This window comes from Cetorhinus maximus, chromosome 21 (genome assembly GCF_964194155.1).
Source record: "Cetorhinus maximus chromosome 21, sCetMax3.hap1.1, whole genome shotgun sequence".
NCBI classification, from domain to species: domain Eukaryota; kingdom Metazoa; phylum Chordata; class Chondrichthyes; order Lamniformes; family Cetorhinidae; genus Cetorhinus; species Cetorhinus maximus.
In genome coordinates this window covers 8,991,547-9,004,206 of record NC_135899.1, presented here as the reverse complement: position 1 = coordinate 9,004,206, position 12,660 = coordinate 8,991,547, and the positions used below count along the sequence as shown (strand labels likewise).

General features: G+C 47.1%; 1 protein-coding gene across 2 annotated transcripts in view; it reads left to right on the top strand.

The window, feature by feature from the left end:
* atf6b (activating transcription factor 6 beta) overlaps positions 1-12,660 on the top strand; it is a 106,869-nt gene that overhangs the window by 79,340 nt on the left and 14,869 nt on the right. For both annotated transcript variants that reach the window (XM_078566514.1, XM_078566515.1), the window contains exons 11-15: positions 7,750-7,860; positions 8,273-8,372; positions 9,849-9,916; positions 11,051-11,162; positions 12,281-12,365. In XM_078566514.1, the coding sequence (XP_078422640.1) occupies positions 7,750-7,860; positions 8,273-8,372; positions 9,849-9,916; positions 11,051-11,162; positions 12,281-12,365 (476 nt within the window). The remainder of the gene's footprint in view (positions 1-7,749; positions 7,861-8,272; positions 8,373-9,848; positions 9,917-11,050; positions 11,163-12,280; positions 12,366-12,660) is intronic.

The following is a 12,660-nucleotide window of genomic DNA, read 5'->3' as shown; positions in this document are numbered from 1 at the left end:
TGACGTTCCTAATAATTTTAATCTTGAGCCTGCTGCACCCGTTCTTTTATTTCTTTCATGCTTATGTTAACTGAGTCCTTTCAGTTCTGGAAAGTAGGAAGCCCCACCCCACCCCACTGCTTGAAGGAGGAAGCAGTTTTTTGACTTTGAACTTGCGCAGTTCAGCTGCAGTGACACCCTGTATCAAACCCCCAAACTGACCCAAACCAAGCCCTACCCCTTCAAACAAAGCAGCATAAGAAATTGGAACCAGGAGGAGGCCAAAATGGCCACTCGAGCCTCCTCTGCCATTCAATAAGATCACAGTTTTCTACCTCAATTCTACTTTCTCACCCTACCCCCACAGCCCTCGATTCCCCTCTGGTCCAAGAGCCTTATTGATTTCAGTCTTGAGTGTACCCCCCCTGGGGTGGAGAGGTCCAAAGATTCACTACTGTCTGAGTGAGTGAATAAATTTCTCCTCGCCCCTCTGCCCAAAATGACTGACCCCTTTACTTTGAGACTGTACCCCTGGTTCTCAACTCTCCGGCCAGGGACCCTCTGCCATCCAAACCGTGAAATTGTTACAGCTTAGAACGAAACCATTCGGCCCATCGAGTCCATGCCAGCTTCGTAAAGCAACTCAGTCAGTCCCATTCCCCCGCAGTGTTCTGAGCCCTGCAAGTTTATTCACTCACCTCGAGTGCATATCTGAATTCATTTTGAAATCGTTAAATGTCTCTGCTTTCCTCACTCTAGTAGGCACCGAGTTCCAGGGCATTACCACTCAAACTGCATAAAAAAAGGTGGTTCTTCACATCCTCCCGAAACTGTTGCCCAAAATCTTAAGTCTGTGCTCCTCATTCGTTGTGCCATCAGCTATTGGGAACAGCTTTTCTTTGTCTACCTTATCTAAACCTGTTGTAATCTTGTACACATGTAGCATATCTCCCCTCAACCTCCTAGCTGTGTTTAATGGAAAAAAGAAGGAAAGAAATGAGCTTTTAGATTTTGAGGTAGATGAAGAGTTTGTTTAGTGTGACAGAACCTCACCATAAACCGGCTTCACGGTAACTAAGCGGAATTAAAGGGGAAGTATGTTCATTTGAATTGTCACATGTTTGCAAACTCTCAAGAAAAGGGCAGTGATCAGTTCCTAATGGTGTGTTGTATCCCTATTTTTGTTTGTTTTGGCGAACGGTAGGTCACATACCGCTCGGACATCGCTGTCAAAACAAACATTTGTTGCCCATCCCTAATTGCCCTTGTGAGATGGTGATGAGCCCCTTCTCGAACCTTTCTGTAGCGCTTTGTACTGCTAGGGCAGTTAAGAGTCAACCATGTTGCCTGGCCTTACCTGGTTATTCATTACCTGGTCTGGAGTCACATGTAGGCCAGACAGATTTCCATTCCTAAAGGACATTTCTGAACCAGTGGGTTTTTACAGCAGTTGATGATGGTTTCATGGCACATTACGGAGGCCAGCTTTCTATTCCAGATTTTTCTTTTATCTTTTTCTTTTTCTTTTTTATTAATTAATTGAATCGAATTTGAACCAGTTGCCGTGGTGAGCTTCTGGATTACTAGTCCAGTGACATTACTGCTGCCACCAGAGAGAGGGAAAGAGAGTGGGATAGAACAAACCAGCAAAATAAACCATTCAGCATGTCTACAGACACTTTTCAGTCGCATTACAAACTCAACCAAAGACGCTGATGCAAAATAATACTGTTGTTATTAAAAGAGCTAAATCTTCTCCATATTCACAGATTAACATTCCAGGCTGTAAACGTGCAGACAGATGTGAATTGAGCCTCGGTGCAGTGTTCAGTCACTGCCCATGTCTGTGTGGATTGTAATTCATGAGGAAGCTTGTACTTTTTATCTGCTTCAGTCCTTCATCAGAAAGGAAGAAAGAACTTGCATTTCTGTAGCACCTTTCACGTCCTGGGATGTCCCAGAGCACTTCACCGGCAATTGAGTGGTTTGAAAATAGTCAATACTCTCAATGTATGAAAACATACGAATTAGGAGCAGGAGTAGGTCACTTGGCTCCTTGAGCCTGCTCCGCCATTCAATAAGACGATCACTGATCTGAATGTAACCTCACCCCCATATTCCTGCCTACCCCCGATAAACCTTCACCCCCTTGTTAATCAAGAGCCTACCTAGCTCTTGCCTTAAAAATGTTCAAAGACTCTGCTTCCACTGATTTTTGAGGGGAGGCAGTAGTGTAGTGGTATTATCACTGGACTAGTACTCCAGATACCCAGGCTATTGCTCTGGGGTCCCGGGTTCAAATCTCACCGCGGCAGATGGTAAAATTTGAATTCAATAAAAAAATCTGGAATAAAAAGTCTAATGACGACCATGAAACAATTGTCGATTGTCGTAAAAACTGGTTCACTAATGTCCTTTAAGGAAGGAAACCTGCTGTCCTCACCTGGTCTGGCCTATGTGTAACTCCAAACCCATATCAATGTGGTTGACTCTTAAAATGCCCTCTGAAGTGGCCTAGGAAGCCACTTGGTTCTCAAGGGCAATTAGGGATGGGCAATAAATGCTGGCCCAGCCAGCGACACCCACATCCCACGAACAAATAAAAAGAGTTCCAAAGACACTCAACCCTGAAAGAAAAAAAATTCTCCTCATCTGTCTTAAATGAGTGACCCCTTATTTTTAAACAGTGACCCCTAGTTCTAGATTCTCCTACAAAATGAAACATCCTCTCCGCATCCACCCTGTCAAGACAGCTCAGGATCTTAAAGGTTTCAATCAAGTCACCTCTTACTCTTCTAAATTCCAGTGGATACAAGCCTAACCTGTCCAGCCTTTCCTCATAAGACAACCCACCCATTCCTGGTATTGGTCTAGTAAACCTTCTCTGAACTGCTTCTAAAGAATTTACATCTTTCTTTAATTAAGGAGACCAGTACTGCTGCAGATGTGGTCTCACCAATGCCCTGTACAACTGAAGCATAACCTCCCTACTTTTGCAATTAATTCTCCTCACAAATAACATTGTTAGCTTTCCTAATTGCCTGCTGTACCTGCATACTAACCTTTAACCATGCACTAGGATGCTCAGATCCCTCTGAATCTCAGAGCTCTGCAGTCTCTCAGCATTTAGATAATAAGCTTTTTTATTCTTCCTGCCAAAATGGACAATTTCATATTTTCCCACATTATACTCCATTTGCCAGATCTTTGCCCTCTCACTTGACCTATCTATGTCACTTTGTAGCCTCCTTACGTCCTCTTCACAATTTACTTTCCTACCTATCCTCGTGTCATCAGCAAATTTAGCCACCCTTCCTTCGGTCCCTCCATGCAAGTCATTTATATAAATTGTAAAAAGTTGAGGCCCCAGCACTGATGCCTGTGGCACACCACTCGTCACATCCTGCCAACCAGAAAAAGGCCCATTTATGCCAACTCTCTGTTTCCTGTTCCTGCCAGCCAATTTGCACTTAGCAAACTTCTAACTATCAACAATTTGATTTTTTTTTTAAATGTTTTAGTTTGAGGGATAAATGTTTAGCTAGCATGCCAGGGCAGAACTCCCCTGCCTGTCTGATCATTTATATTCAGCCAAAAGGGAAAACTGGGAACCTCGGCTTAATGTCCCGCCTGCAAGGCGGATGAGACACTTAAGAGGCTTCCATCATCTTTTGGGGTTCTCAAAATGCTACCTGAGTTGGGCTGTGTGAGTTGGTGTGTGGACTTGATGCGAATTTTAAGTATCTGTTTCCCCTCTAGGTAGCCTTGGGCTTGGCCAGTTTTTAGACTCTCGTGCACCCACTTGGGATCAGAGAAAAGCTGCTTGCTGTAGATATCCCCTCTTCCATATTTCCTTAGCTCCATGCACTGGCACTATCCGGACTATCCCTTCTCCCACTACAGAGTGCACTTGGGAAACACTGAGTTTTGAGAGGCAACTTCTGGGACCCGAGCAGTAGCTACTGAACATTCTCTGTCTTGATGCATTGCGCCAGAACTGAGTTTTTACTTGTTACATCGTTCAGTTAGGAGGCAAGATGTCATAAACTAGGCTTGCATTCCCTGAAGTATAGAATCAGGGGTAATTTGAATGATTTTTTTAATGATTTTGAAAGGAATTTGAAAGGGTGAAAAGAGAAAATTATTCGCGTTGGGGCCGTTTAGGTAGAAGGACATAACTTTAAACATCAGAGCCAGACCATTGAGGAAAGGAGCTAGGAAATACTTCCACATTCAAAAGATGATTAAAGTGTGGAACTCTTTTCCCCCCCCCCAATGCAAAATGCTAGCGCAATTGACCATTTTAAACCTGAGACCGCTAGATTTTGGTAGGGAGTATAAGGGAACAAGGAGCCAAGTCGAGCAGCTGAAGTTAGGTCACAGGTCAGCCACGAACACACTGGGTGGTGAAGTAGGCTCAAAGGGTTGAATGGCCTCCGTTTCTTAAGCAAGAACAGATAACAGAAGTTGGATTCAGTTCAGGTCAACCAGTGTGAAATTGCGCACAGGTTTTTCTTGGAGAAGCGTTGATTCATTAACTCTCCGAAGAAGAAAACCCAAATTCCTGAGACACTTAAATGCTGTGCTGGTGTGTGGCCCTTAGCCCCTGTAGAAAATTGATCACGATCTGGCACGCTGTGAATGTTGGTTGTTGTGGAAATGTGTGTGAGTGTGTGTTGCTTATTCAAAAGCATCCCCTTACGCCCAATAGAGTGGTGCTTTTTTACAAAGTAAGGTTCAGCCACCCAGTGAGCTAACATGTCTGGAATTTGTGGTTGCTGCTGCGGGTTTCAGGGCACTCAGAAGGCTGGTTATAGTGGTTGCTCTGCATCATCTGTGCTACGATAGCAGCATTGGATGCAGGCAGGCAAAACATCGAGGGGCCTTACACCCTGCTTCACCAATTTGGCTCTCACCTGCCGTGGAGTCCTGTGAACCTCCTCATACAAGAGTTGTGCACTTCATTTTTTATCTGAACCTATTGCGTGACTCAAAAAAGAGCACAGAGCAAGTTTTGTTTATCGTAAAGATGGAGGCAATCAAAGGAGGATTATATGTGCTGAACTTAGACTCCAAGCCTCTTTAATAGACTTTGCCAGAAGGTTAATTTATGTGCGTTTGTAATTCTGGTGAAAATTATCGTTGACAAAGTTTGTGGTTTTCAGCTTTTGTTTGCATTACATGAGATTTATGGTCCTGTACTCCGCATAATTTGTTCATTCCTTTGTAATGGTGGGGAAGCACGGTTGTACTTGGGCTTATACACGCCACCCAGTTTCACTCCCCATCGAAATAAATGGGGATTAATGTAGGGCAGGATGTAAATCAGAACTCCCCCTGACCTTGTGAGATTCCTGACCAGAGAATGAGGTTAAAATTGTTGCCCCCACCTCCCCCCAGAGAGTTAAAAAGACTTGTGTTTATATAGCACTTTGCATGACCAGCAGATGTCGCAAAGGGCTTTGCATCCATTGAAATACCTTTGCAGTGTAGTCACTGTCATTCTGCAGGAAATGCCGCAGCCAATTTGCACTCGGAAAATTCTACGAACAGCAATGTAATGATGACCATAAGATCTTTTACATCCTCCTGAGCAGGCCTCAGTTTAACATATCATATGAAAGACAATGCAACACACCCTCAATACTGTGCTGGAGTGTCAGCTGCATTTTTATGCTTGAACCTGGACTCTTGTGATTCAGAGGTGGGAGTGCTACCAACTGAGCAGAAGCTGATACTCTTGACAAAGATGATGGCTTGAAAATATCTCCACAAACAAATCGGAATTCTGTGATGTAGGTTCTCATAGGCTCATGGAATACAGGAGCATTATTTCTGAAAATTTGACACGCAGCCACAGAGGGAGATGACAGGACAGTTGGCCAAAAGCTTGGTCAAGGAGTTAGGTTTTAGGAAGGAGAAAAAGGCATGGAGCAGATTTTAAGGAGAGAATTTCAGAGCTTTAGGGCCCAGGCAACTCAAAACACGGCTGAGAATGGCGGAGTGATTAAAATCGGAAATGCTCGAGATTTCCAAACTGGCGGAGCGCGGGGTTGAAGGAGATTAGAGTTGGGGAGGTGCGCACCCATGGAGGGATTTGAAACCAAGGGTGAGAATTTTGAAATTGAGGCATTGATGGACTGGGAGCCAGCTTAGATCAGCGAGCATACAGGGTGATGAGAAAATGTGACTTGGCATGAGCTTTGGATGAGGTCAAGTTTGTGGAGGGTGGGAGATGAATGGCAAGGAGAATACTGGTATAGTCGAGACTAGAGATAACGTACACATGGATCAGCAACAACAGGATGACTTCCGGAAAGTCAGGCAAAGCCCATTAATGGGCATGAGCTGTTTCCCCTGTTGAATTGTTCTCTGTGTACTGTACTCTGGTAATCCATTAGTCCTGGGTGAAGGGAATAGGAAAATATGCCCTGTCTGTATGTTATTAATGGGGGCTACCAGCTCCAGGCACAGAACTGTAACCAGTTAGTTCTTGAGTTGAAAACGTCCTTTGTACGTGATCCAAACTTTGGGAGACGACATCTGCAATCGCATTGCTGGGTGTTTTTCCACAGTTGAGGTGAACACAATGAGAGTTTTACATCGCCCTTGCGTTTTTCCTGCGTCCATTATGGCAACACTGAGGTGGTCAGTGCAACATCGAAATTACAACAAACGCCACTTGCGTAGTGAATTTTCCCATCTGCTTTATTAAAACTGCTCCAGCCATCCGCCCGTCACCCCTACACTAGTTTTGAAGTCCCAAAGTTGTGCATGTTCTCCTGAGTTGAGATTTAGTCGAGTGGTTTAACATTTTGAGGACTTTTGATAGTTTTTGCTTATTTACTGTATTTCTGCTGGCAGGAGGGTCATTAATCAGAGGACACGGATTTGAAACAACTGGCAAAAAAGGAAGAGGGGGAGATGAGAATTTTTTTTAAAACTCTTGAGTTGTTGTGACTTGGGATGGATTGCCTGATAGGGTTGTGGAAAAATGTTCAATAGTAACTTTCAAAAGGGAATTAGGTATACACCTGAAGGGCAAAAATTAGCTGGGCTGTTGGGAAAGAGAGACTAATTGGATAGCTCTTTCAGAGAGGCCCACTCCAGGATTTAGGAGCACAAAAATCTAGGCTGATGCTCCAGCCCAGTGCTGCACTATCTGAGGTGCCATCTTTTGAATGAGGCATTAAACCAAGGCCTCATCTGCCTTCTCAGGTGGACAGAAAAAATCCCACAGGACTATTTTGAAGAAAAGAGTTATCCCAGTGTGGTGGCTGTTATTTATCCCTCCATCAACATCACAAAAACAGATTATCTGGGCATAATCACGTTGCTCTTTGAGGGAGCTTGCTGTGTGAAAGTTAGCTGCTGCGTCTACAACAGTGACTACACTTTAGGAGTAGCTCATTGCCTGTGAAGTGCTTTGGGATGTTCTGAGGTTCTGAAAGAAGTTACATAAATGCAGCCCTTTTCATTGGCACAATTAGTTGAATGGCCTCCTCCTGTGCTATGAATTCAGTAACTTTCATACAGCAATGCTGCACTATCCGGCAGTAGTGAGAGATGGAATGGTAGCTGATAAGGCCAGCGTCTCCAGTGTGACTCTTAAAGTGAATTTGCAAGTTTGTGTTATAAATGCTGTCGATTATTAAGGTGGTGGCGTGGGTAATATTTAATCCCCTGCACCATGCTCTAAACCTGCACAGGTTGGGGATCTGCTTTTTTGAACCCTGCCCCACAATATCTTTTTGGGCGCTTTTATTTCAGCAACATCACCATGGCATACTCCGACGTGAAAGACCTGGTGCTCCGCGACATCGACCGAATCCTCTTCCCTTCCTCAGACTGCCGTCAATTCAACAAGACCGAATCGCTCAGGTAGGTTTAATCTTTGGAGGCTGGGTGGGGGAGAAATTGGACCGTCTCTCATTGGCTCCCTTAACGGGACGGGAGTGAGTGGCTGGACACACAGTGAAAGGAAAGAACTGAGGGGGAAGGGGAGCGGGAGGGGGCGGCACAGATAAAATGAGAAACTACAAGGTTCAGTCTTCACCCCAGAGCTACGAGCTGAAGTGCTAGAGAATATTTTGTGCTACCCCTCTCTACTCCTCCCAGTTAGAATTCACAGAGAAGGAAAGGTAAACCAGCAAACGTCAGCCCAGTTGCCCCAGCTGAGAAAACAGATGTGGAATTGAAGTGTGTCTCTCTCCAATCCAGACTAGCCGCTGAATTGCAAGGCTGGGTGTTTCACTGAGAGTTTTGTTTCTCTAAATGCCTCTCTCCGATCCAGGCTCGCTGATGAATTACGTGGCTGGGTGCACCGACACCAGATTGAAAGGACAAAGTCCAATGAGAAACCAAAGCGTCAAAAGAAATTTAAACAAGGCATGGTAGGTAGAGATTACCCGAACGTTCGAACACGTCTGTATGAGGTGAAAAAAATGTGACTGGTCCTACCGTTTAATTGTGTGTACCCATTGTCGTTTTCAAGGTCCCCTGTTATCTCGCCAATAAAAGCATGCCCTTTATAGAACTAAAATATACCCAGCGGTCTCTGCTGGGGTACCCATAAGGACTGATCGTAATGCCTAATCTCGTAATAAGTGGAGGGCCTCAGCATTGAGACATTCTGTGTGCCTCTAGATTTATGCTGTATTTCCCATCCTTGTCTAGGAACATAGGAACAGGAGTAGGCCACTCAGCCCATTGAACCTGCTCGGCCATTCATTTAGATCGTGGCTGATCAACTACCTCAATGCCACTTTCCCGCACTATCTCCGCATCCCTTGATGTCATTGGTGTTTCTCGAATCACTCCACTGCCTTGACCTCTCCCTATCTCTTTAACCTCCTCCATTCGCACCACCCTCTGAAACCTACGCATTCAGCTAAATCTAGTCACTCGCTGAGCCTCAATTTTCTTTCGGTGACCATGCCTTCAGGCGCTGAAGCCCTAAAGTTTCAAATTCTCCTCCTAAATCTTTTTATTTCTCTCGTGCTCTCTCTTTACCTCCTTATCTCTCTCTCTGGCTCCTTCCAACTTTGTTCACCTATTCTAATATCTCCTTTTGTAGCTTGGCATCAGATGTCCACCTTAGGACACTTTACTATGTTAGAAGCACTATATAAATGCAAGTAGTTCATGATGTGCCCAGGTCACTTGTAGCTTGTGGCATTGATGTCTTAGGCACTCAGCCAAACTGACACTTCCTTCCTTACACAGTTCTTTGGGTGAAGCTGTCGCTTTTCTGAGCTCCTTCGGAACCCAGGATACTTGCTCACCCCAATTATCAGTTATCGGTAAGTAAGTGCAGCCAGGGATTACTAAGAACTTTTTGAAGTCATTGAGACTGTCCATTGCTGTCTAACCCAAGTAAAGTCTGGACATCTATAATGCACACCAAATTTGTGCAGTTCATTCGAACTGCTGTGCAGCATTGTTTGGAGTTCATGGAGGGGGTCGCTGAAGAAGAACTTGCATTTTGTGGATCACCCTTTCACATCCTCTGGGTATCCCAAGGCACTTCAACCAGTGTGAATTACACGCCAGCTAGTTTGTTCACAAGGTTTGATTTAGGGAGGAGTGTTTCTCAAGAATCCAGGAGAACTCCTTGCTACTCTGTAATGCTGATGATGTTTTATGCACAAAAGATAAATTCATGTATGTCACATGTCTAAGTTTTAATAAAAAGGCAAAATACTGCGAATGTTGGAAAAACTCAGGTCTGGCAGCACCTGTGGAGAGAGAAACCATTAATGTTTCGAGCCTCTATGGCTCTTCAGAGCTCTGAAGAAGAGTCATACGGATCCAAAACATGGTCAGCTACGTTATTTGCTAATTGCTATTAATTAACGTCTCCATTTCAGAGGACACAGCAGAGGAAAATCAATCTGTCCCGTTTTATTCCAGTTCACTCTGCAGAGGCGACCACAAGGTGAGTTCCAGCAGCTTCCGTCTCGGTCAGTCCGTGTGCGCGCAGTGGCCACCATTTCTTTTATTTTGGAACTCTGATTCTGTAGAATAAAAATTGGCCTCCCTCACTACAGCAAAACTGGCTATTTTCAGTGTGAATCAAAAATTGTTGCTTGACCGAAGTTGGGAGCGGGGGGAGGGGGTGGGGGTTTGGTGTGGTGGAGAAAAGGATAGTTGATATTTGAACCAAAACAAGTAATTTTTAGATTCCTGAGCGATGATTATCTAATTGTGTTTACATTCCAAAGCTGCCTGATGTAATGGCACTGTAAAATTACAGGAAAAATGCTCTGTTGAAATTGAGTAAAGGACATCATTTTCATTTGTAGAATTTCCAACTTGGATAGTTGGAATGTTTTAACCGGAGTTTGTATTATCCTGCGTTGACTGTTCAAAATGTTCCACATCCGATGTAAAATCGAGCTTGGCTTTTAAGTGCCCATTTTTCATCTTGTTTGGGTTATTCCCGTCTCTCTCTCTCTCTCTCTCTCTCTCTCCTCTCTCCTTTCTCCCCTCTCTCTCCTCCTCTCCCTCTCCTCTCTCCCCTCTCTTCTCTCCTCTCTCTCCCCTCTCTCTTCATCCTCCACAAATGGTAAAGGTTCCTACTTCTCTAACTGAGAGGATAAGCAGATACGAATTGAGACTATCCAGGGCTCCGACCATAGCCACCCTGCTCTGCCTTTTTGGATGAGGCGCTAAGTCGAGACCCCGTCTGCCCTGTCGGTAAAAGATCTCTCAGACGCAATATTAAAGGGGAGCAGGAGAGTTATCTCCAGGGTTCCCGCCCATATTTATCCCTCAAATAGCACCATTTTAAAAAATAACATGCTGGTCATTATCACTGCTGTTGTGGGAGTTTGCTGTGCTCAGATTGGCTGCTGCATTTCCAACGTTACAGCAAGATTACTTGATTGGCTGTATTGCACTTTGAGATTTGCTGAGGTCGTGAATGGAGCTTCGTAAATGCAAGTCTTAGTTTTCTGCCTGAGGGGCAGTGTTTCCCTTCCACCGTCCTTCCATGTGTAACTCTGAGTCTGCCCGTTGCACAGCGCAGTGCCTTCTCCTGGTGGTTTGAAACATTTTCCTTGTTGGGCAGGTTGGCCTCGAGTCAGCTGCAGGTTTACCAGAGCCCAGAGCAGAGTTACTACGACTTCATGGATGCCATTGATAGGAGGGAAGACACCTTCTACGTGGTTTCATTCCGAAGGGTAACTATTGTCAACCTTGTAGTTTTTCTGACTGCCATTGGGGTTTGTCTGTGGGGCGCTTGGGGCTTGGGGCTTGCACACGCGGGGGAGGGGGCTTGGGCGTGTGCAGGGGGTGCTTGGGGCTTGGGCACTCCAGGTGGAGCTTGGGGCTTGCACGCTCCGGGGGGAGCTTTGGGCTTGCGTGCGCCGGGGGTCTGGGGGCTTGCGTGCACTGGGGGGGAGCTTGGGGCTTGCACGCTCCGGGGGGAGCTTGGGGCTTGCGTGCGCCGGGGGGAGCTTTGGGCTTACGTGCGCCGGTGGGGCTGGGGGCTTGCATGCACTGGGGGGGAGCTTGAGGCTTCCACACGCCCGGGGGGGGGGCTTGGACTTGCGCGCGCGGGGGGGAGCTTTGGGCTTGCGTGCGCCGGGGGGAGCTTTGGGCTTGCGTGCGCCGGGGGGGCTTGGGGCTTGCGTGCGCCGGGGGGAGCTTGGGGCTTGCGTGCGCCGGGGGGAGCTTGGGGCTTGCGTGCGCCGGGGGGAGCTTTGGGCTTGCGTGCGCCGGGGGGAGCTTTGGGCTTGCGTGCGCCGGGGGGAGCTTTGGGCTTGCGTGCGCCGGGGGGAGCTTTGGGCTTGCGTGCGCCGGGGGGGCTTGGGGCTTGCGTGCGCCGGGGGGAGCTTGGGGCTTGCGTGCGCCGGGGGGAGCTTTGGGCTTGCGTGCGCCGGGGGGGCTTGGGGCTTGCGTGCGCCGGGGGGAGCTTGGGGCTTGCGTGCGCCGGGGGGAGCTTTGGGCTTGCGTGCGCTGGAGGTAGCTTTGGGCTTGCGTGCGCCGGGGTGGGGGCTGGGGGCTTGCACACGCCCGGGGGGGGCTTGGGGCTTGCACACGCCCGGGGGAGCTTGGGGCTTGCGTGCGCCGGGGTGGGGGCTGGGGGCTTGCACACGCCCGGGGGGGGCTTGGGGCTTGCACACGCCCGGGGGAGTTTGGGGCTTGCATGTGTGGTGGGGGCTTGGGGCTTGCGCATGCGGGCCTGTTGGGTGGGGGTGGGTGGTGAGAGTTTGTGTTGTCTATATATGTGTGTGTGTGTGTGTGGTGGGACCTGCTCCTTTCTCCATCCTAGATCCCTCTGCCCTGTTCCCCACAGGATCACCTGCTGTTACCAGCCATCAGTCACAACAAGACCAACAGGCCAAAGATGTCCCTGGTGATGCCAGCCATGGCAGTGAATGGTAAGTGAGAGCGGCATGTTTATTCCTGCTCCTGGCATCTCCTTTTGTGTGTCTGCTTAAAATTGAGCCTGAATATGGAATTTAGAGCACAGTGCTTCATGATTTCGAACATATCTCCTCTCGAGTGCTGTAAAGGGGAGCAACTCGATAAGACTGATTGTGGCCAGTGCTGCACTAAATGCCCCATAAGCTAGACCTGGCTTTTGACTGCTGTTCCTGCCAGTCTGTCCATTCCATCTGGGACGGATGAGAAAGGAACAGCATTTGGAAAGCTGCAGGAACTTTACAATTCAAG